The sequence below is a fragment of the Balaenoptera acutorostrata genome, chromosome 7 (genome assembly GCF_949987535.1).
Source record: "Balaenoptera acutorostrata chromosome 7, mBalAcu1.1, whole genome shotgun sequence".
NCBI classification, from domain to species: domain Eukaryota; kingdom Metazoa; phylum Chordata; class Mammalia; order Artiodactyla; family Balaenopteridae; genus Balaenoptera; species Balaenoptera acutorostrata.
In genome coordinates this window covers 48,768,561-48,793,593 of record NC_080070.1, presented here as the reverse complement: position 1 = coordinate 48,793,593, position 25,033 = coordinate 48,768,561, and the positions used below count along the sequence as shown (strand labels likewise).

The window sequence follows — 25,033 nt, the reverse complement described above, 5'->3', positions numbered from 1 at the left end:
GTTTCAGGATTTCTTGGAGTCTTGTATTGCATAACGTGAAACACATTTTACCACTACTTGATTACTTTCCTAAGTATCATTTCATCTATTTCCTGTGAAAAAGCAAAAGTCTTTTATCACTCAAGATTTTGGACCAGTGGTCACAGAGACATTGCATACCTTCAGGAGTTTTTTTTTGGGCGGGGGTCGGGGGGGTTCTCTATTTTTTGATGAATCTGGTTTGGGAGAGTCCTCATGGGCCATCTTCTCATCATCTCTGAATACACACAATATCTGAACTTTTCAACAGTTTCACTAATCCTGTGGACACTTAGACTGCTGGATCACGCACCACAGACATCTTTCTGCTTTCTTTATCCCTTTGAGTCTATCAAATATTCTTTTTTTTTTTTCAAATTTATTTATTTATTTATTTATTTAGTTTTGGCTGTGCTGGGTCCTCGTTTCTGTGCGAGGGCTTTTTTCTAGTTGCGGCAAGCGGGGGCCACTCTTCATCGCGGTGCGTGGGCCTCTCACTATCGTGGCCTCTCTTGTTGCGGAGCACAGGCTCCAGACGCACAGGCTCAGTAGTTGTGGCTCACGGGCTTGGATGCTCCGCGGCATGTGGGATCTTCCCAGACCAGGGCTCGAACCCGTGTCCCCTGCACTGGCAGGCGGACTCTCAACCACTGTGCCACCAGGGAAGCCCCTATCAAATATTCTTGCTCTTGACACTGCTTATGCTTGCTCTTGACATATGCTTCTTCAGAAACACATCAGGGCTTCCCTGGTGGCGCAGTGGTTGGGAATCTGCCTGCCAATGCAGGGGACACGGGTTCGAGCCCTGGTCCGGGAAGATCCCACATGCCGCAGAGCGGCTGGGCCTGTGAGCCACGGCTGCTGAGCCTGCGCATCTGGAGCCTGTGCTCCGCAACAAGAGAGGCCGCGACAGTGAGAGGCCCGCGCACCGCGATGAGGAGTGGCCCCCGCTTGCCACAACTGGAGAAAGCCCTCGCACAGAAACGAAGACCCAACACAGCCAAAAATAAATAAATAAATAAATTAATTAAAAAAAAAAACACATCAAATGTCTCACTTGCAGATGGGTCTCATGCAATGTAAAATTTCCTATTAATTCTAAATTCTAAACGTTTCGTCCTTTTTACCCTTTCTGCCTACCACAGCAGATAGCCTACAACCAGCCTTGAAAATACTGTGATTGCAAGTTGAAGAATGACCCAACCTGTCCCTGAGAAGATCCTTCTTCTTTCCTTCGCATTCACAATTGCAGAAGAAATTCTGAATCCATGTTCTGCGGCCACATCAAGTGTCCTGGCACAGAAAGGGGAGCCCGCCAGGGTGCTGTGGGGTGGCTCGGGACTTCCTGAGTTCTCCTATTTACACAGCTTGCTGCTGTCAGAACTCACAACACGGGCAGTCACTGCCCTGGCACGCTATTTGTAAAATGGAGCACAACTTTGTTACCCCACCCTTCTCCATAAGTTTGTATGTCTCCTGTTTTGATCTGAACCAGCTGACCTACAGCGCCTAAAAGACTATTAATACCAGGCCTCAGCCTTAATAATAACAATGCTGGTAGGTAAACTGTGACAGGCTGTGCTCCCAGTAACAAGATTAAAGGTCTCAAAATTCAGTCCTCACCTCATTTACTAATGTGTCAAACACGCCGGCTCTATGGGAAAGGTGACAAAAACCCCCAAGGAAGATTGCTTACACATGATCTTTGTCTGCACTGGCCAAAAAACAAACGAGCAACACACAAGACCCTCCTGCATCCTAATATTTAGTATAGTCTTCCATTTTAAACAACCAAAGAAAAAAAGGTTGAAGAATATAACCATGTTACTTGATCCTCAAATTTAATTTTAGGAGAGCGATGTGACGATATTTACAAATGCCAATGGCTCTTTGTAAAAGTTTCAAGCGACCACCCTTTATACTCTTTGTTCCTGACACACAGGAACATGTGACATTTGTTACACTGTGGCCACTTCCCCAGCTGGAGCCCTGTGTGTGGATATTACCCTCTGAAGGGTTTAGAGCACATGTGGAAGCATGTGCAACCACTTTCCAGGTTGCCTTTCTTCTGATTTCTTTATGGTAGGGATGCCTTGAGGGCCTACACAGCATTTCAAGAAATCAAAACAGTTAATGAAAGACACAGTTAGATAAACACCCCGAGGTGATCTCAGGTTTAAAATATGGTCAAAGTAAATTCAAAGAAACCCAGATGGTTCTTTTCTTCGTTAGGAGCCCACTGTCTCGCCTCCTGATCTCGGGACAGCACCACGGAAACACCTTTGCTAACAACAAAGAGCCAGGCCAGGCACCGCAGTGCTTCCGGGACCTTCTCAGATGGTGCTCATTGCGCCAGGGCAGCGCAGGCCCCAGAACTCACTTCAAAGGCCTGAGACCACTTCTCCTCCTGGATGTATTTCACGCACTCATCGCACTGCTTCTGGAAGTACTTTCTCTGCTTCTCATCCAACAAGCCAATTTGGAACAGGAATGGTGCATAGCCCTGTATGATCTGAGGAGAAAAGAAGCAAACACAGACGCTACATGGAGAGAGAGGGACGTAAGGGAAGCCCATCTGCTTGTGAAATATCCCTCTGTAACTTCTCAGTTAGCGGAGCAGGACAACACACACACATATACACACACACCCCGCACAAACATACACGTACAACACACACAATGCATGCACAACACAAAATACACCACACAAACACACAGACATAAGACATATACACGACACACACATACACACAAACACACATACACACACACACCACACACATACACACACAGCACACACACAATTCGTGTATAACACAAATACACCACACAAACACATATACATAAAACATACACAAACACACACCACATAACCACACAAACACTCATACAACACACATGTACACAACATACACACAAACACACGAAGCACAGGTGCACACACTCATACATACACACACTGACACTTGCACTCACAGCCAACATAGGCTGACATATAGTAAGTTGACACTGTAAAACATTTGGTAAAAATTAGAAGATTTAAATCATTAGAAAGTCAACTGAGCAACAGTATTTCCCTTTATGAAGTTAGGTCTGTAGGGTAAGAGGAGCCTCCATCTGATTAAAGGGTATTTAATCTCCTTAAGGAACAAAATGGAAAGGAAAAAAGAGCCACCTACTGACTCGGGATCAGAATACGCGTCTCCAAGAGCAATTCCCTTCAGGTTGATCTTCACGATCATCACGGGGTTGAGCATGTGGATGTAGTGGGCGATGGCTGGCACGTATTTCCCCGCGTAAGACTGAGAAGGGTAGACGTTAAAATGAACCATCACAAATCAATGCTACTAAAATGAGGTGTTTATGCAAATTAAAATCACAATAAAACAATCAGTATTTCCACAAGACACATGTATTTCTTAACCTTACATTGCAAATTTGACAACAGCACGGAGCTCTGTCCCTTCCTTCTTTTGTCATCGCGAATAGCATGAAGTGACATGCAGGTCACAGGTTAGGAGCGCAAGAAAAAAATAAGTGAACGTGTCCTAAGTGAACATTCTAATTTCCTTCCAAAAGAAATAACATGGACACCAGTGAACACAATTCTGCCACCCTTAGGGTTTTCCTTACCAGAAAGTTCCATTGCAAGCTTTATTAAAAAAAAAAAAAAATCCCAAGGCCAAAATTAAGATTTCAAAATCTATACAATGATGCCAAAATTTGAAATCAACATGTATTAAAGGAAGAGGAAAAGGATAAATAATATTTATTGGCCACTAAAATGGTCACTTGAACTTACCTCTGTTTCCAACCCTTTCCAGTACAAGGCTCTTTTTCAATTTCAAAATAGCTTGCTAACACAAACATGATAATTCTGCTTTTAGATTATGCTGAAAAGAGCCACTATTGGTTCAGTAATATTTAAAAATAGTTCTGTGTTTCTTCCATTAAAAAGTTGCCTTCCTGACATCTCCACTTGTATGTCTAATATTAAACTTCCTATGTTCAAAACGAAGCTCCAATCCCCAAGCCCTCCTTGCAGCCTCCGTTTCCATTAATGTAAACTCTGTTCTTCTAACTGCTCAGGCCAAAAATCCTGGTGCCACTGTTTATCTCTTTCACTCACACCTCGTGAAAGTCCATTAGTGAATCTCATCAACTCTACCTATTCTATCAAAACACATCCGGAATCCAGTGTCTTTGCACACCCCCCCTTTATCACCTTGCTCCAGGTACCGTCATCTCTCACCTGGATTCTTGCAGCAGCCTCCTCAATGGGCCTCTGCTTTTGCTCTTACCCTCATCCAGTCTAATTTCAAGACAAGGGTCTGTTAAATTAGATCATGCCACTCCTCTGCTCAAACCCTCTAATGACTTCCCATCTCTCTCAAAGCAAAAGTGAAGTGCTTTTTCTGGGGCATAAGGGCTGACATGATCTGGTCACTTCACTCACATTATCCCCTACTATCCTCCTGCTCATTCCTCTCCAGCCTCTCTCAGACCAAATCATAATTGTGATCTGTACTGTTCCTTCCCTTGCATTAGCTCTTTCTGTCCCTGGAATGTTCTTCCCCAGATATCCATATGGTTAACTCCCTCACTTCCTTCAGTGTGGCTTCCTGAGGGTTGCCGTCCATGGCCACCCTATCAAAAACTTTAACACCCCTTTTTTGATATTTTATATTCCCCTTCTCTCCTTTTTCATCTTAATCTTTATCACTGTCCAACAAACTTTTACTTATTACCTTGTGTACTGTTATTCCCCTACCCACACTGGAATAGAAGATCCACAGACACAGGGATATCTGTCTGTTTTGTTTATTAGTGTATCCCCTGTACCTGATGCTGTTTGTTAGTGCTCAATAAACAGCTGCTCAATGAATGATTCTTGAATTAGCCTACATGCATTTGAAAAACAGCAATGCACATATATTCTAGATAGACTAGATGCATTACGTGGGTACATATGGATCTGCAGAACTTTCACAATATGGCCAAGGCTCTCCAGGGCCCTGAAGTTCAAAGACTGGGAATTCTGGAGAGCTCTCATTTTTTCCATGCCATAATCATATGCTGCAGTTATCATTATTCCCATTTCAACGTAAGGACATTGGGGCTCAGAGAGGTTAAGTGATAGAGTCAGAATTAAACGTGGTCTGACCTACTCCAAATCCTAAACCCCTTCCAAATTATGATGGAAGAACTTAATTTACATAACTCACACAAGATCCCTTCACTGATGCACTCCTCTTGTGCAATAAGAATTATTTAGGCAAAGTATTAAATCAAAGCAGCTTATCCATTCATACTCATGAGTACTTTCTAGCTTCCATGTCTGAAATTTGGTTTGTTGTATAACTTTGCTATATTCTCCTTTTAGGGACAGTACGTGAACATTTGTCAAGTAAAACTTCTGTAAATTGACCAAAAAAGCAAATTTTCTTGACTAATCATTTCACTGGTACAGATGTATTATATAATCTTCATTCAATGATGGTTTATTGGGCAACTCTTCTGTCAAAGGTATCATAACAGATACTTGAGTAGACACAAAAATGAATAAAGCACAAAACTTGTAAAGATCACAATATCTTTTAAAAATACATTATGGAAAACTTGACTCAAATGTGATAAGGCAAAGTCTACCATTTCATGGCTTATTATTTCCACAATGTGTACAATAGCCAGCACATAGTAGGTACATAAAAACATAGTTGATAACTGAATGACTCATCTGACATTATTTCTAAACATGTTTTCTCTATTGGAAATTAGTACAAATGCTAAAAAAGTACACCTTCCAGTGATGCTGTCACTCAAGTTGTCTTGTTATAAGACCTAGCCACAGAACACCTCCCTTGACTTTTTCAGAGATAGAAGGGTATGTACTTTATAGGTAGTGATGACAAACTTAGGCTACAACAGTCACATTTTTTTTTTTTTAAAGATTCCTACCAGAGGATTTTATTATTTTTTTTATTAATTAATTAATTTATTTATTTATGGTTGTGTTGGGTCTTCGTTTCTGTGCGAGGGCTTTCTCTAGTTGTGGCAAGCGGGGGCCACTCTTCATCGCGGTGCGCGGGCCTCTCACTATCGCGGCCTCTCTTGTTGCGGAGCACAGGCTCCAGACGCGCAGGCTCAGTAATTGTGGCTCACGGGCCCAGTCGCTCCGTGGCATGTGGGATCTTCCCAGACCAGGGCTCGAACCCGTGTCCCCTGCATTGGCAGGCAGACTCTCACCCACTGCGCCACCAGGGAAGCCCCAACAGTCACATTTTTATGGCACCTTCCCCCTTGCGACCATCATATGTGTCCGGGATTCAGGCAGGAGATTCAAAAGGAACACCCACTCAATCTGAGCATCCACCATGAACAGATTATTTCACCTACTTTAATTTGAGCCAACGTAAAGTTAACATTATCTTTCTATATTTTAAAATGATGAAAACAAAGGTCTGTGTGTTTCACATGCCCACCTGGAATTCTATCTGGGTTTGGCTGCCTCCACGCTTCCCATTTCTCATATCAAATCACATTTCAGTCAAGGGTCCCGGATAGACTATGGATCTCTGGTCCCCCAACCTGGGACCCACCCTTGGATTTATCCACTGCACACTTGCTAAGCGGACCATTTAGGAAAATGAGACAGTGAGATGGGTAGTTCTATAACCACATCCAAAACAGATTCCTTAATGTTCAGTCTACATCTGCTAACCTAACAGTGATGACGTTTACCTTGGTTTTTGCATTCTAATGACTATCACACACTTCTTTGCCCTGTGTCAGTGTGACAAATTCCTCACTGCCGTTTTCATTAATCATTCCACTGGTTGAGCGACTCAGGCTGTCACACAGTAGACAATTATACGATTATTTTATGGAAAACAGACACTGAAACATTACAATGAAATTTCAATTATTTTCACTCTCCTTGTTGAGACACATTTCTTTTTTTCTTTTTTCTTCAAGATCAGATTTGTTTATTCTTCCTGAACCATTTGTTTCTCGATTGAATGATTCTCTGACCACCAGGAGCACTTTAAAAGACAACCAGACAATAAATCAAGTATGTTTGATTTTACCCAGTTTTCCCTTTTCCGGATATGTTTTAAATAGAATAGAATGCCAGACTCTGGGGGGAGAAGTTAGGTGTGGTTGTCTGATGGATCAGAAATGGACTATATGGCCCTTAGGACTTACAATTGTGATCCTGTAATTTTATGAACTCTTGTTTCTTTTGTTCTGAGTTCTGCCCATAACAACAACTAAAGCAATGACAGCCACAACTATTAGCCCTGTGGTTTCTCTGATCTCTGGCTGGGGTTCACCAATGTGGGCAGCAGCTGGCCAACGAAGCTCCTGAAGTCTGTGAACTAACACTAACCTTCTACCCTCAGATCAGACACTGGCCTCAAACAAGCTCTGAACAGCATCAAAGCAATTATAAAAGGAAAGAGGAAAAGTGTGGCCAGAAACTATTTGAACACATACTATTTTAGAATTCAGCAGTGACCTTCAAATGAGGAACTTAGTCAGACAAATATATTTAACTAACATAATAATTCAAACTAGATTAGCAATCAACACATCAGGATTTTAGTTTGCCCTTAGTAATTATTCCTTTCCAATATTTAAAGAAGCTGCAATTTCCAACACTATTCTTGTATGGTTCCTTTGCCCCACGGTGACAACATTTTGAGCTCACCTCTGACAAGAAGGGCCAGAGCCATTAGGGTATGTTTGTATGTGCTTGTATTTGGAGCTTAAAGAAGCAGTAAACCTCCAGTTTTCCTCTGACATCAGAAGGATCTCAGAATTCAGCTCTCAAACTTTTATTTCCCCCGTGAGAGAAAAAAGGTCTCAACATCAGAGTTGAATAGTGTTTTTGAATCTTGGTTTGCAATCTTTCTGTGTTCTTAAATGATGTTTGGAACAGCCTAATGGAAATCACGTTAGGAACATATTGTACTTGTAAAAATAGTCTAGAGAGAATGTAATACTTGGTTAATTATCCAGATGTGTAAAAGCAAAATGAAATTGGACTTAAAGAAACTTGTAATTGTGCATTCCATCTGAATCTCTCCCTTCTTACATGTTTCAACAACATTCATAGCCGACTTACTGTACCCCTGCCACCCGGTTACTTTTAAGGGAGTCAAAAAACTCACATCGAAAATCAAGCTTCAATCAGCTCCTCCAGAAGAAACAAAATCGTGTCAGAGAATAATATTATAATGGAAACAGTGTCCTCTTACAGAAATTTCACATATGTTAGCAGTTACTATTGTTTAAGCTACTCTTAGTTGTCTGCATTTCTTACTGAAGTTTAGTTTAAAAAAAAAGTAGATGCAGCTATGTTCATTCTCTGACTTGCTTCTAAGTATACCTTTTATGGTAAAACTTGCAGAACCTTTATCAGTGATAATGAGCAATGGCCTTTGAACCTGGTTACCAAGTGTCACTATTCATTGGCCCTAGCTCCTCACCTCTGCCTGGAAGTGGAAAAAGGGGGTTGTCATCCTCGGCAATGGCATGTCAAGGATGGTCAGGGTCATTCTACGTCCGTTTCCCTGCTCTGCCCCCAAACCCCCAGCCACTCCAGCTAGAATGAATGTCTCTGAAGAGTTCACGTCCGGGCTGGTGAGAACACTTCCATGTCTTCCGGGAGGAAACCAGGTGGGCTGCCCTTCTGGAAGGGGTCACATTGGTGTCATGTCCTCTAGCTGTCCCCAAACACAGACTATGGTGGAACCAGCCCCATGTACAGGGGTGATCAGAGTGAATAGGGGGATATGTCTTGAAGAGAATTTTATACACACATTGAAAACTACAAAACTTGGTGAAAAGCCTAAGTTTAACAGAGTCACACAGGACACAGCAACCAAGAGGACAGGATTAAGCTAGGGTGACCTTGACTTCATCTAGCCTTGGGGTAGAATCTTACTTCACTTGGCACCATTATTTCTTCTGAGGAGAGAAGATGTGTGGCCTTAACATGGCCAGTTCAGAAAATTAATGAATGGAGAAAACTGGAGCTTTGGTACTGTGGTAATCTCTACAACTTCCTAGACATTGCTAGACCATGTGTCATCTAATTTCAAGACCACACTGCTGTGATTAAAAAAAAAAAAAAGGCTTCTAATGAGAATATGACTTTATCTAAACATCTATTTCTCTTGACTATGAGCTTAAAAAGAAATGTAGAATCTACAGGAATACACATATGAGAAAAACATTTTGATCTGTATCCAACTTTTAGTCACATAAATTTATGCAAAAGTATGTACTGCCTTCCAAATATGTTCTTATTTCGTTTTGAGATGATGCTTCTTTAAAAATTAATTCCATCAGTGACAAACATAGGTGAAAAGGATGTACCTCACCTCCCCCCAACTCTAACTTCAGTGCCAGTTTTGGAGAAATTCATACCCAGCTTGAAGCCAGGTGACTTGAACAGATGAATAAACCCTTTTGTTTAGAGATTACAGTTAATTTGACTTTTAAATAAAGAGTGTGAATATACTGGGCCACAGTCAACAAACTGAGTCCTTCATTTGCTCACTATAGATAGAACTCAGAAGGTTGAAGATATAACCTTCAATAGATATAATTTAGCATTTCTGGTCCCCAGCCTAGACATCTCATCCAATTGGGTACTATTTGTGTCGCCATGCCACTTGGTCCAGCATAGTAGCTCACTTCAGACAAAGCTTATATTGACGTCTGATTTACTCATATTCTTTTCCACGTAACTAAAGAATCAGCAAATATGTGTTGATCTGACTTAGATATGCTATCCAAAAGCCTGAGGCCCAATTTGCAAACATTTCCATATGCCCCTGTTCAATTCTCCAGGTTGCAGCTTAAACCTTGACTTTTCTAATATTAAATTCATTAAGTAGTCACAAATCCGTTTTCAATTCTAAAAGAAAATATTGGCAAGTCAGAGGAACAGAACTGAAAATAGACATCTGTCATGAGCTCAAGAGTTAAGGCAGCTCGAATGTCATCTAGTAATATTCAGCAAGTTCCAAACTTTGAGAAATAATTACATTCCAAGGACTTCAAGCCTTTATATCACTTGAAACGTCCATTTACCCCATAAAACTTTATGATCAAAAGACAGAAATATCCAAGAAGCTAGAGAACTTCTTTTCTGTTTGTATAAGGTTAGTAACCCTTAGAGATTCTGTACAAAATATGTAAGGGATGTCCGACTCCCTTGTACAGACAGTGCATCTATTCTGTGGGAAAAGGCAAGTCTTGGAAACAGTGCAGTTTGGAGGAGCCAGGCTCCAGAGAGCATCTTCACGAAGCGGGTTACAATCCTTAGCCCATCCTGTGACTACAGTCTTTGGGTGATGGAGTCTGGCTGCTTAGGTTCCAATCTTGGCTGGGTGGGCTTGTAAAGCCTACATGACCTCTCTAAGCCTCAGTCATCTCAACTGTAAAATGGGGATGATAATAACAGTGCCAGCTTCATAAGGCAGCTGTGAGGATTAAACAAGGTAATGCATGAAACACTGCTTAGCATCATGCCTGTCATACGACCCACTCTCAATAAACACTCTCAAATAAGATCTACAAATAAAACAAAGGGACTAGATACTTTTGAAGGCATCCTTCTAATCACCAAATTCAATGATCACAAGCCTGGACTAATAAGATAAAGGTATGGCCTCCATAAAACAATTATAGGCCTATAGTTAGGATAGTTCTCCCTTCCCCCCCCTCCACAGGTATGTCAGTGCTTGAAGTTCCCCTATTACAAGTATCTTTCTATGGCTTAGGCTCTGTCCTCTATTCAAAGACAAGTATGTTGGAAGTACATTTAATGGATCAGATTCTCTCTAACGGACAGTGAGCTGCTAATAAGTCAGAATGGGGGAGAGAAACACAACAATCATGATGCGGATGGAAGAAGCACGAGAGAAACAGGACCTGAGCACAACACAGCCAAGGAAAGGAAGGTCAAGGGTGGCAGGTAGGGCACTGGATGACCCTGGAAAATAAGGGAGCAGAAAGAAGGTCCCCAGGGCCTGGGGTGCAGTACAGGGAGAGAAGAGCCATGAAAAGAGATGTAAAAAAGCCAAAGAGAAATATCATTGATATTTTTATTTTATCTGGCAAATGCCTTGTGTGAAGCCACTCTATAACATCCATTCAACACTGTGCCTGGTATTGTATGAAACAAATGAAACAAACCTGGCTCTCACCTCCTGGGAGCCTGCCACGGGAACCCAGTGGACCATGACGATTTCAATAAAGAAATCAGACTCCGTGAGCCCAGCAGGACTTCACTCATGCAGATGAAGATAAAGTATCCTATTAAGCTCACTAATTTTTAAATAGCTTCAAAGTTTTGCCTCAGATTCAGCCTTCGAATTAATCACGGTTGCAAAACTGCTTCTAAGGAAAGTAGGCCTCTCCCGCTGATCAGGAGATGCCCAGTTTTAACCACATGCCCTGCCAGTTTGGAAGCGCTCCCACCCATTGGCACAAACGCCTCTACACGCTAAATCTTTCCCATGAGTGGACAGAAAGCCACAGGCTCAGAGGACAGTGGGCAGACCCCTCCCTACCGTCACCTCCCTGCCTTCCGGCGCCAGGGCTGTCGTGCTTTAAATTTTAGCTGGGCCCACATACACTTGCGTGGATTCTAAAGAGTGTCTGTACCTCAAGAAAAAGAGCAATCTCACTAATAGTTACTGGCTCGGAAAGGATAACACTTAGGAAGAAAGTTAATTATATGAATTAAATGCAGCTTGTTTCTCTTTTTGAAGTACATTTTTTTCATGCCTTGAGGAGGGTGATTTATAGACACATTTGTCTCTCTTTAGAGAAAATTAATTCCAGTTGGTGTTTTGGGCAGAAATGGAGAGAAGGGAAGGAGACAAAGCAGTTCTTCCTTCTCCGCTGCCCCAACTGCAGGTCTACACTATGCCTTGCTGTGGCCTCGCGTGGTCCACACGGCAGGGGCAAAGGGCCTGGATCGGTCCCCACACATTTTGTTACCATCCAAAACTTCTAAGTTCCACCATCACTTTCTGATGAAGCAAACAATTTCTTTTAAAGATGATTTCAAAATAAGAGGGGAGACAATGCCATACCCCAAGAACAAGTGAGCAGAGCTTTTTAAACATCTCAGCCCCTGTTTACATGCATTAGGCCATATGCTTTGGAGCCATAACATTTTAATCCAGCTTTTCAACATGAATGGTAATAATAGTCATCATATGCTGGGTACTCACCACAGCCAGTCACTCTGCTAAATATTTGAGGAGGATTATCTAATTAAATGCTCAAAACAACCCTATGCAGTAGGTACTGTTATTACTTCCAGACTCCCTTACACCAAAGTTAGGGTGCTAAACAGCTGTTCCAGCCCCTTTGAACATCAGGCTACCCTCATTCATAGCACACAAATGTGGACCATATTTAGGTCCAGTACCTTTGCAATCAAAAGCAGAAAACCATTTCTGAGTTTATGCATTTGTTTTCCAAGAACAATTCTACAAATCTAGTGGCATTATTTGTTCAGGAAATTAACAGTTCACAAGAGAAAAGATTTCCCTTTCTTGAAAAACCTATTACAACATTTTTTTTGGTGGCGGACACAGGGAGGGTGGGTTGGTATTATGTTAAAACTGCAATTGTATACAGATGCTTTAAGAGTACATCTAGGTAACTACAGTTGAGTATCCAGTAAAGCAAAATATCCCTGGAAGTGATCTAACTTAAAAACCAGCCCTTCTGATTGTAAGACGAAAAGCAGAGGCCCAGAGAGGTTACAGAACTTGTCTGGAATCATCCAGAGAGAGGCAAAGCCAGCAATGAACCTGAGGTCTCCTGATTATTAATCCAGAATTCCTTCCACTTCTCCATTCTGCCTCCTAGCCTTAAAACAGAAGACCAGGTGGAACAAAGTAGACTAGAGAAACACAGCATTCTGCCAATAATAAACCATCAAGGCATTATTTAGAGCTCTACCTTTTAGAAAAAGATGTGCCCCAGATTTAATGTATCTTGTGTGGTTCTTATGAAGATGCTGCTGCCTGGCAAGTGCGTCTCCATCCCACGCTCTGCCTGCCCTCATTCCCATCTTCCTTCATCACTTGGAAGGCACAGTGTTTCCTTAAAAGTATTCATCCTGGCAGCAGAGAACATAAAAATAAAATTGTCCTTTGCTACACACATTCAGAAACTACATGCACGAAACCACCAGACAGACATGAAGTAGACAAGTCAGATTTTTCATCCGGAATTTGGCAGCTTTGCTGGAAGTTCAACATGATGGTTAACAACATTGTCACATTATTTGCAAGACAAGGAATTACACACTAAGCAGATCACTCTTCTGTTGGAGGTGGAGACTGGGTGTTTTCCAGGGTTGCTACCAAAATGACAGGAGTGTCACTTCCTCCATCCCCCTGACTCCAGTTATTAGTTCTAGAATGGCCATGGGATTCAAATGGATAATGAGATTCAGGTATCTGGTGGAATTATTGGGAAAGAGAAGTTGAGCTGGTAGGCTATACCTAGAGCTCTGGAGTGGGTTGGAGAGTCAAGGGCACAGGTGAAAAGAACTTATCTGAGAATGAAATCAGTGAAGTGCAAAGCCAAGTGAATAGATGGAGAGAACATGAGACAAAATCCTGATAAGGTTTGAGCAACCAGATCCAGCCACGCCTGATGCCAACAATTCAATCCCCTGTTTTACTTAAGACACTTTGAATAGGGTTTCTGTCACTTGCAAGCAAAAGAGCCTTGACTAATACACCCATATTTATCCTTCAAATCCAACTTAATTGTTGTCTCCTCTGTTTGACTTTTCCTGAGGATCCCATATTGAGAGGTAGCTATTTGCTCACCTTATACTACTTGTCTTTACAACTACTTCTCTAATTGTACTCTTCATTCTGTATGGTACTTATTATTAGACTCAGATTTACAGTAGAGTTAATGTCTTAATCATTGACTTTCTAATACTTGTCCAAAGCCTCAGACATAGTACATACTCAATATATGTGTGTTGAACTGAATTGAATTTGATTCTAAATACTCTTTCAGGGAACAATGAACCCTTCAATGGTTTCCCATTACACTTAGAATAAAGTCTAACCACTCTGCCATGAGCAACAGGGCCCTACATGATCAGCCTGCCTCCCCCATCTAAGATCCTTCTACAGTGGCTCAATGCTTTTCCTTGAGTGCACCAAGCCTGTCCCTACCTCAGAGTCTTTGCATTTGCTGTTCCTTCTTCCAGGAAAGCTCTTCTCACGGATATTGCAGAGATCGCTCCACTACGTCACTCAGGGCTCTGCTCAATTGTCTCCTTACCGAAGAGCCTTTCTCTGACAATCTTATCCAAAATAACACTTCCATCACTCTCCAGCCCTCACCCTGCTTATCTTTTTCATGACATCTTTTTCAGACATATCGCTGCCTGACCATATGGTACATATTTATTTCTTTCATTATCACTGCTTTCACCTCTGGAATGTACGAATGCAGGGAATTTTTCTGTTTTGTTCACAACTGTACTCCTAGCACCTAAGAATTTCTCTGTTCTCAAAATATTGGCTGCTATACATTTTTAAAATAACCTTAAATTTAAAAGGATGAAAAAAAGCAAACCTTAAGATTGAAACCAACATATGCAAATGAACCTGTTCATTAAATTGTAACATAATCACCCTGGAAAAAAATAGAATTAATTCCCTGCTAGGGCAGGGAAAGTACAAGATAATCCTATAACTTATAACTAATTTGTGCCAAAGAGCAAGGAAATGCTCAAAGGCTAACAGGGACAAATGGGGACAATGTGTCAAAAGGACACAGGAGCCAGCCTGAAGGGTTCCCATTGACCAAATATAGGAAAATACAAGCATCAAAAACAATAATGATAGCAATAAAATTTAACACAGCAAACAGAATTAACAATCCATGAGTCCCCAGTGATATTTTTAAAGTACATATCAGAGAGGAGGAGGAGGGAAAGGTGTTCTCTACAGAAGAATGCCAGATGATGTCTAAAGGAAGATAGATCAGAAAAATCACCATTTTATAACCCCCAGTATAATAACTGATTCAGACAGGAATCATCAGTGGATGCTAAAACTACTTGGTGACATATTTGGTGTGTGTGTGGGGGGGAACAGATGTTCACATGGTCTCAGATTATTTATTAATTTCAAAGGGAAAATGGTACCTTTTCAATGGTGAGATCTGGCAGATACCACCTTGACTAAGTGACCAGTAATGAAACAAAGATGCTATATGCCTTCTGATGTGATAGAATAGAACGTAAACAACAACTTCTATGTAGTGTCTTGCCAAATGTTTTCAGTGAATCTAAGCATTGGAGAAGAGTCAGACAAAGTCAGAAAATGGGACATTCTACAAGGCACCTTGTCTAGACTCTGAATAATCATCATCACAAATGACAACAACACCAACAAAGACATGGTACTGAGACATGACAACCCATTGTGACATATGAACCTTTATTGGGCACTGAATTTTTTAAAACTACGTTATGGAGGACGTTTGGGGGATAACTGGAGAATTTTTTATATGGGCTGAATTAATACTGATGTGTGTGTGTGTACATACTGAATGAATAAACCACAAGTGTCATAATATATTTCAGTCCTGATGATGTTGGAAGCATGCAAGAAAACATGACTTCAACTCACCTCCCCAGTGGCATAAAAGTCATTGTCTTTATAGTCAGAGAACAACTGGAAAAACTGAGTAAGTGCACTGCAAAAAGAACAACAACAATAAAAATCACACGGAATCATGCTATGCTACCCAATCTCACCCTTGGACAATAGGTTTCACATTTGAATTAAGATACCATTATGCTATAAGTTCCTGTAGGCATTTTTTCAACGACTCTTGTGCATAACACTCCATACTCTGTGGATGGTTAGAAAAATACTTGTGGGCTTACTTTGCGATACTCAAAGTTGAGACAAGTGAACATCAACACTCTGGGAAGGTTTCCAAATCCCTGCGTTACCAACTTGGATCACCCACCTGTTGAGGGGACCCTTGAGCAAAGTGCTACAGGCTTTCACCTATTACTTAGCAATTTGTGGAGTTAGTTCTGCAAACCTTATGACCCCATTAATCTCGGGTTGCGGTGAGGTAATGGGAACCTTAGTTGCCTACCAACCTCTCTCTGTGGGGAACCTGAACATTTCTATATTCTAACGGGGCTCCCAGCATTTCAGTGTTTTAATAACCAAAGAACAGAAAAGCTGTAAAATGACTGTAGTCTAAGGGAAAACCACCAAATGGTCACAGACATTGAAGTAAATGCACAGTGGCCTCCAGGGTCAAAAGAATCACATTTAGGAAAGAATGCCAACAGCCACCTTGGTATGCTGAAATAGATTTAAACAGCCTCAAGAAATTATTTTATAATAAGCAAGAAAAGGGTGGATTATTGAATCATTCTCTACTTGAACAAAATCTTTCAGAAAGGAAACAAAAACCTGTGAAACTCAGAAGCTTTATGAATGTTTTGACCCAGATTGCGATGCCTGAGAAGCTAGGCAGGGTTTCTGTTCCAGTTTCCTGCTGAGGGACTAAAAGCCATAAACCAGCCAGTGAACATGAAAGGCAAGGAGGCCCTGCAAAACCAGGAGAAGGAGAAAGTTCAAGGGTCACCCAGAGGCAAAACTGGGTCATTACAATCACCGTGATCCTGGAAATACTTAATTTTCAAAGGCTCCATAAAAACCCACCATTAAACTCTACTGTAGAGTTTCAGTGTATTTCTCTGTTTATTATTTATAGTAACTAAAATCTTTGTAGCAACTAAATCTGGGAAGCTGCATTATATAGCGTCCATGTTTGTGCTGGCAATGAGCTGGCTTTAGAGCTGAGATAAAAATAGGAGTTTATTCTCCAGCTTTCCCTCTCCAACCTTCAGGCTAAAAACTACTTGTCTTTTTCTCTGCCTGCTAGTTGGAATGGCAATAGACATTTTAATATAGTAAATCTGAACTAAGCCTTGTGCTTTAGCTTAAAGCTTATTTCCTTAAAGAATTTGTTGGAGGATTGTCAGGGCTGCTAGATTTAGCAAATAAAAACAAAAGATGTACAATTAAATTTGAGTTTCAGATAAACACCAAATAATGTTTCAGTATAAATATGTTCCAAATATTTCATGCGACATACGTAGATTAAAACATTTTTCGTTGTTCATCTGAAATTCAAATTTAACTGGGCATTCTGTATTTTATCTGACAATCTTAGTTGAAGGAGATAATCTCCCAGGTTGCTTCCAGCCTGAAAAAGCAGGATTATCTAGCTGAAGTTTCCAAGGCAAGGTCCCACTTAAGGAAGCTATCACAGAGATTTAATTTCACAGTAGGATATGAACAAAAATTTGGCTAATCATAGCAAGGCCTTAGTAGGTCTTTCTTAAATGGGATGGAAGAATGAAAAAGGTAAATTTAGTAAGTTGCATGTACATATGTCATTTGCTCTTTGAACTGTGTTTTCATCAAGGACTATACCATTACGTGGTGAAGGGTTGTTTCAAAATAATATCTAGAATCATGCTCACATAAAATTGCAAATTTTAGAAGTAGAAATGCCAAAATACGGCATTAAGGCATAATACATACACGTGTGTGTGTGCTATGCACTCCTCGCATTTACTCAGGCACAAGCGCCACATGGCACACAAAGCATGCCTCTTCCAGGTGTTTCCATTTGGCGACCTTGCTGGCATTGTGCCAAGGCCTTGTCAATTTGAGTCAAATTTTAGTCAAAGGCTACCTGGTGGCAGAAAGTTACATTAAACGACAATAGGATGAAACACAGATTGCAAGGGTGAATGAGTAGGAGAAAATACTCCTCAGATAATTTTTTTAAAAGGGAAGATGGGTTCGGGGCAGAGAAGGTAGATGTAAATGATAACGCATTATAGATCCAAAGACAGCCTTGGACTTTGGTCAGCTCTAGTGGAGTCAGAGTCATAGTAAATACAAGACATCCAGGAGAACTGAGGTTAAAATAATCTCAGCAGAAGCTCCGTACGAACAAAAGCCAAACAGGGTGTGGCTTTAGTCGCTGACAGGCTGAAAGAAGCACAGCAACAAGAATCTCGGTGGTTTCGTTCTGTTGCATCAGATGGGGAGCCATTCTCTGCATTCATTCATTCCACTTCTAGTATGGCCAGGCCATGATCTCTGCCTGCACCCATCGTGCAGTACTGTTCTCATTTAATATATGAAACCTGTTTCATAGTCACGCTGTCATGAAGCTTTGTTTAGCAATACATACTATCTCCCATGCAAACCAATACGTGGAACAGAATAGCAGCATTTCCGTTTGGCTGCTAAGAAAATAACTTAAGGCACGCCGGGAGAGTGGGGACTGGGGAGCTTGCGTACTACTGTATCAGCAGCACCAGGAACCATGTCGGGCACATAGTAGGCAATCAAAAAATAGTGGTAGAGGGAGAGTGGCACCAGATGGTCTACTCCAAAGTTAGAAAATTTATTATTCTTTAGGAAATTTATATTTTTTTCTAAACCAGAGAGGCACTGTGGTCCGAAACACATTCCAAATAGAAAAAAAAAATTTTAAACATCTTGTTAGTGAAAAAGTTTCACTTCCAAACACAAAGAAAAGCAGCCTAAATGTGAATGTCAAATGTCTTTAGGAGTCTCCTCCTTACAGCCCTGCACTAATAATAGTGAAAAGGAATTGGATTTTCAGAAAAAAAGAAAGATGGTTTTCAAAGGGAGAAAAAGAATGTTCTACTCTTTAAACCAATAGTAGACAATTTATAGGTTTCAAAGCGACCTTCTTATTCCAAACACCCATCTGGACAGCTGGAGAGAAGACTGTAGTCACAAAGGGAAACAAATAGTGCAAACCATAAAGGAAACAGCTGAAATCAGTTTTCTGCACTACTCTTGATTAACTACTTTCCAGTTCTAAGAGCCTGAAGCAAAAAGAACTAAAACAGCTATAAACAATGGATGCTTTGAAATAGGTTCTCTTTACATGTCTTGCAAGAGGAGATGAACCACATGTCAGCAGTAAATATCCACTCAGAGGGTCAACTGGAAGCTGTGACCATCTCTGGGGGAGGGGCAGGAGAGCCAGAAAAGGAAGGGCAAGGGTGCAAGGCTCTGGCTTAGAGGGTCTGATGCATTTCTTTAATACAGACCCTCCGCCCTCAGGGTGTTTGCTAGTTAAACAACTGAGGTTGTTTGGATTTAAGCCAAAAGAGGGTTGGAGTAGGAGGAGGGTATGGGGGAGAAGTAGGTTTCCGATCTGAAAAATGAGAGCTCACAGTCAGTGCTAAATGAGAAAGACATGGCGCTTGAGTAAACTTGTAAAGACAGCCGGCAGGATTATGTCTGTGGCGGGAAAAAGGAGGTGCGTGAGCTGGGGGCAGGGGAGAGACCCCTGTCAGGATCTGGCTAATCTGCCCCCAGGACCCATTGTATCTGGAAGCAGAAGTGTGGGTCCTATCCAGCCCGCCTAGAAACTGAATGAAAGTGTTCAAATAATGGGACATGTGGCAGATGAAAGTGTGCAAGACAGACAACAGCCATATCATTTTCTGGGGCAGCAGAGAAGAGAGAAAAATCTCTGGGAGAGAGGCCGGAAGTTCTTCCTTCCTCTCCCCCTCTCCCACCCCTCCCAGCCATTGGCCTCGGGGAGAAAGAAGAATAAAACGGAAAGCTTTTGTCAGAGATCAAAAAACTCTGACTCCTATTAGATTCACTTTCACTTTGGGGATTGGTTGGGTTTGCTCACCAAGTAATTAGCAGAATGAGTGTTTGGTAAAAGTGGGGGGCAGGGTAAAGGAGCTAGTTAACTCTTCCTGGCCACTAGGATTCTTTTAGTAAATTATTACAATGCGTAAAGCGGTGCCCTAGTAATCTGAAAGAATCCAGGACTTGGTCTCTAGTAATAATTTACAGACTGGAAAAAAAATGTGACCGAATAAGAAAGGTCACTTACTTTAAAAACAAGTACTCAAAAATAGCTATAATGAATGTAAGAAAAAGAAAGGAAGACATTATATGTATACTGTTTGATCAGGTTTACAACGTCACATTTTCCTTAATTTTTTTTTTTTTTTTAGTAAAAGAATAATTTTGTAATATGAAGGGAAAGGTAAGAGACTCGCTAACAAGCTGAGCTTTCAGCCTGGAAAAGGCAAGAAGGAGAAACACAAGAGTAAAAAATTGCATTTTGTGAAGGTCACAAAAGGAGGAATCCTGGGAAAGAAAACAAACAAACATCCGAGATGTGGTTTCCTGGCAAGTGCAAAGTTCAATATAATGTTGGAAAGCAAGCAGAAACCTCTCAGGCATCTAGTTGAAAGGTTGGAAAATCATCTTTGGTTGAATAATTCTGCTCTGTTTCCATTGTTTTTCAAAAGCTATGTTTACAAAATTAAAATTATGCCTTAAGATGTCAGTTCTTCTTGCTACTTTCTCTACTTTCATACTTATCAATGATAATATAATAAAGTGGAAAATAGGCCATGTGCGTGTGTGCACACACACACACCTCACATAGAAGTATTCTTAAAAGATCTTCAGGAAATGGACTATGAAGACCAATCAATAATACTTCTACTACTGGAAGAATTTTCCTATTGAAACAGAAAAACGTTTGGTCTGAAGAAGGCTGAAAGAGTCAGGGCCTTTTACCTGTATAAGTCTCGTGCTACGTCATCCTCATCCACTGCGTATGCCTGGAGATGTTCAGTAAAACTGAAGCCTGTGCCCACCTGAAGGTGAAATGAATAAGCAGGTATAAACACAGAGGAACACATGTCCTGCTGAGAGATACCACATGGGAAGGAAATCAATCTTATTCCAAAGGCCGTGACTTTGACCTCAGATTTTTGCCATCACCCGTATGCACTCAGCCGTCCTCACAGGAGGATGCTGCATGTCACCTATGTCCCCCTTCCCCCCTCCAAGCCCAAACAAAATAGCAGCGCAAAGCTCTGCCCTGAAGCCAGTGACTGAGCTGCTCCGATCCTGCAGTGGGGACCCTGCCAGATGTTGCTTTAAGAACAAGAAATTCACCTTTCCTGGCTCCTGCTACAGTATCAAAAGACCCCAAGTTGTCTCCTCTCTGAAACCTGGAGGGTGCACTGCTCTGCCTGCTAAGAAGGAAATTAGGCTGGAGATAAAAGATAGTTGTGTGTGTGTGTAGTTATTTTTTCCCATTTCTTTATTTATGGGAAATATGGCCACTAAGCCCTTTCACCTTCAGCAGACAAGCGGCTTCAAAATAAAGATTAGCTTTAAACTAATACTTCCTTATACCTAGAAGTTCATGGACAATTGAGCTGTAAATCAATAGAAGAAGCTACTACTTATTTTGGGTCAATAATATACATAAGGAATGCACCTCCTCCACACACACCAGTTGTAAATATTTTTGCTTTTGTTTTTTCTGCAAACACCCAAGAGAACAGGACATTTAATTAAACTTTTATTTAAATATGGTATTATAGACTAGGAAAAAGGATGGTTGACAAAACATGGGGGAGGGCAAGAATGTTGTACTTTTTTCTCCCTATTTTTCTGTTTTATCTTTGAACCATCTGGGAAATGAAAGAAGTTAGAGAAATCAGTTAGAGGACAAAGATACTCCCAATCTGCAGAAGCTGAGCCTAAAGTTACTTTCCTATACTGCAGTTTATAGGATTTAATTTCATAAGAACTTCCCAAGGAGAATTCCACCTTTTGCTGCCCCCGAGATGTGGCATTCTGTTCACTGTGATAAGTGAAGGGGGCCAGTTTTGACTTTTTATATCTAGAACTCAATTTGAAAGATTAGGACTTCCCATACTATATAATAACCCATGCTATAGAGAAACCCATATCATCAGCAGAAAGAAACTAATCCCTTATCTTGGATGGTATAATTCAGTGATCAGGACATTTTATAAGATTAGAAATGAGGGAAGGAGAGAAGGCAGCAAGTAAAATTCCCAAACTTGGATGTAATGATACATGTTAGAAAAGTTAAACTTCGAATGTGTTCTTTACATAGACAATTACATTTTAAAAAGAAAAAAATTAAATCTGTTTTTTTTTTTTTTCTATTTCTTAAATGTACTTAATGAAAGAAAAAAGACAAGAGAGACCAACACTGCCATTTCACAGGACCCTGGAGATACTCACTGGATTATCAATGTAGAGCATGGAAAATGTAGTGGTCCAAGGAAAGTCTCTGGCACGCACTAGTAAAGCAGAGAAGAGGTTTTAGACTGGGTCATTAATAAAACATCCCATCTAATGCCTAGCTCTGGTTAGGAGCCCAACATGCCTACCTGTCCTCTCCAGGTCAGCGAACCCTTGGTGTCCCTCTGACGTTGCGTTATACTCTCATAGTAGGGAACAGATATCAGCACCTTTTTCTTCTCCCCTCCTCTCCTTTACTTTTCCCAGAACCAGAGAGTTTCTACATCTAAGATGAACTTTGGAAACAAAACCCCGTGCAACTGGTTCATGCAGAAACACCCATCAACCAGGGATGCAATAAACCCATCTGTCCAATTGGGTGAATCATCCTTAATGTCCAATTCTCCAGAATCTGCTTCCTCCCATCCAATGCTGAAGAGAACCACAACTTCAACAGAATTGTGTACATGAATATACTGAGTCACAAACTGGTTCACCCTCCAAATTCTGACCCAGGGAAAGTAAACAGTCTCCCCTCCCCACCAAAAAAAATGAGATGGAGGTAAACCTGGGTTAGAGCTGGATATGGTTCCTTCTCCATTCCTTCCTTCATGCCAGCCCCAGCCCTCAGTATCTTGCTTCCAAGATATCCGATCATTCATGTGACTGAACCGTACAGTGTTCAGTTCATGTGAATAACTAGGGATATAATTCCACCCATTTGTCCTACGCAAAAGGGCTTACCCAAATAGTAATAAATACCAACTGTTTTCACAAGCCCGGATCGCCTGAGTCAGCAGCAGACTGGCAGAACAAAGCTTGGAACCTTTCACCCAAATTTTAAGGGAGAAAGCAGCCCAGCCAGGACACGCACCCTGGTGGCTCCTCCTTCTTGGACAAACATTGCCAGAAAGTTATGTTTTTATAATCTGGAACTGCAAAGCTATTTCTAGTGGTTCACTGTTCACTCTTAAGTTATTTCTAGAGCAGATAATAAGGTTCAAATGAAGAACTCTCCATGGGAAAACAGAGTCCAAGCAGCACTTACCGGTCATGTTTCTTGTGACAACATAAGGTCCGTGTTCCACAAAGAGTCCAAACATGGATGAGCCTCCCGGCCCGCCCTGCAGCCAGAGGACGACTGGAGCATTCCATGGCTCTATCTAGAAGGGACGAAGAACCCAGTGACTACACAGAGTGCTAAGGCTGCAGAATACATCCAAGCAAATTTACCCAAATCCTCCGTCTTTCACAGCCTTGACTAAGTCTCATCAAGCCTTCCCAGACCCCAGTGACCACTCTCCACTGTCATCTCTTGTTGTTTTGATTTAGTATTTGTTTCATATGCCGGTATCAATCTTGTGCAGTTAAGTCTTTTCTCACTAATAGCCAGAAAAGCCACAGATTGTAGATGCTTAGCCTTTGTGTGCCCCTAGACACCCAGCATACTGCCTAGGGCACGGTTAGATTTTTTTTAACTCTTTAAACTTTCTGGGGACTCTTCCATTTGACCAACATATTCCCAAAGAGGCACAACAAAGAATCCATCCTCCTCAGTGACAATTTGCCCCTTTCACTGAGAGCCCAAATTGCCTTTCTGATTTTATTTACAGAGAAGGTGTCCACAGAGATAACAGGAACTTCATTCAACATGATGAAACTGAGAAGAACAGAGACAGTCATCTAGTCCATGCAAACAATAGCAACAAAACCCTGAACAAGGTATGGATTTATTTAGGAGATGTGGCCGATATAAATAAGGAAGGGTCACTGGCAGGGTTGGGATGCTGGAAGTGAGCCACTGGCAGTGGTCAACACCATCACCCCTGATGACAGAGGGGTCTTTACTTCTTTCACGCAGCACCTCTCAGAGGTCGGCACCACGCTAGGAGGAGGTCCTAGCAGAGCAGTGAGTGAAAAAGACAATTCCTTGCCCTCTTCAAGCTTACATTTCATTGGAAATACTGACAGTCAATAAATGAATAAATACGAGGATTAAAGAGTGTGGGGAGGGGGCTTCCCTGGTGGTGCAGTGGTTGAGAATCTGCCTGCTAATGCAGGGAACACGGGTTCGAGCCCTGGTCTGGGAAGATCCCACGTGCCGCGGAGCAACTAGGCCCGTGAGCCACAACTACTAAGCCTGCGGGTCTGGAGCCTGTGCTCCGCAACGGGAGAGGCCACGACAGTGAGAGGCCCGCGCACCGCGATGAAGAGTGGCCCCCGCTTGCCGCAACTAGAGAAAGCCCTCGCACAGAAACGAAGACCCAACACAGCCAAAATAAAATAAAATAAAATAAATAATAATTAAAGGTGCTAATAATTAAAAAAAAAAAAAAAAGAGTGTGGGGAGGAAATAAGGATGATGTTAAAAGAGCGAGTGAGGGCAAAGAAAGAGGCATTTCCTTTGGACACAGTGATCAGGGAAGTTCTCAGTGAGATCCTGAGAGTGAAATTGAGACGTGGAAGCTGAGAAGGATCCAGCCACAAGGAGAGCCAGGGAACGATGCTGAAGATGGAAGAAATCCTCAAGACAGAGAAGAACTGGGTGGGAGAGCAGTGAGTATGGAGGTTGCCTGGCCCTACATGAAGCCTTGGGAGCAATCTGAAAGAAGCTCCACTTGGTCTCCACAAGGCTCAAAGCAGAACCTGACAGTGAGTCCTCATTTGATGTCATGGCTCATCTGATGTGCGGTCAGTCAGGTCTGGCAAGAAAGGATCCTACTGCTTCAGCCCAGAATGAAATCCTGCAACCTCTTACTTAGCCCAGTCACACAGAGACAAATCAGTGTTGCATTAGAAGGTCAGAGTGGATTGGC

General features: G+C 41.6%; 1 protein-coding gene across 2 annotated transcripts in view; it reads right to left on the bottom strand.

The window, feature by feature from the left end:
• CPVL (carboxypeptidase vitellogenic like) overlaps positions 1–25,033 on the bottom strand; it is a 112,412-nt gene that overhangs the window by 53,031 nt on the left and 34,348 nt on the right. For both annotated transcript variants that reach the window (XM_007193500.3, XM_007193499.3), the window contains 6 exons: positions 23,266–23,380; positions 22,218–22,276; positions 20,727–20,806; positions 15,723–15,789; positions 3,198–3,320; positions 2,399–2,530 (listed from right to left, as the gene is read on the bottom strand). In XM_007193500.3, the coding sequence (XP_007193562.2) occupies positions 2,399–2,530; positions 3,198–3,320; positions 15,723–15,789; positions 20,727–20,806; positions 22,218–22,276; positions 23,266–23,380 (576 nt within the window). The remainder of the gene's footprint in view (positions 1–2,398; positions 2,531–3,197; positions 3,321–15,722; positions 15,790–20,726; positions 20,807–22,217; positions 22,277–23,265; positions 23,381–25,033) is intronic.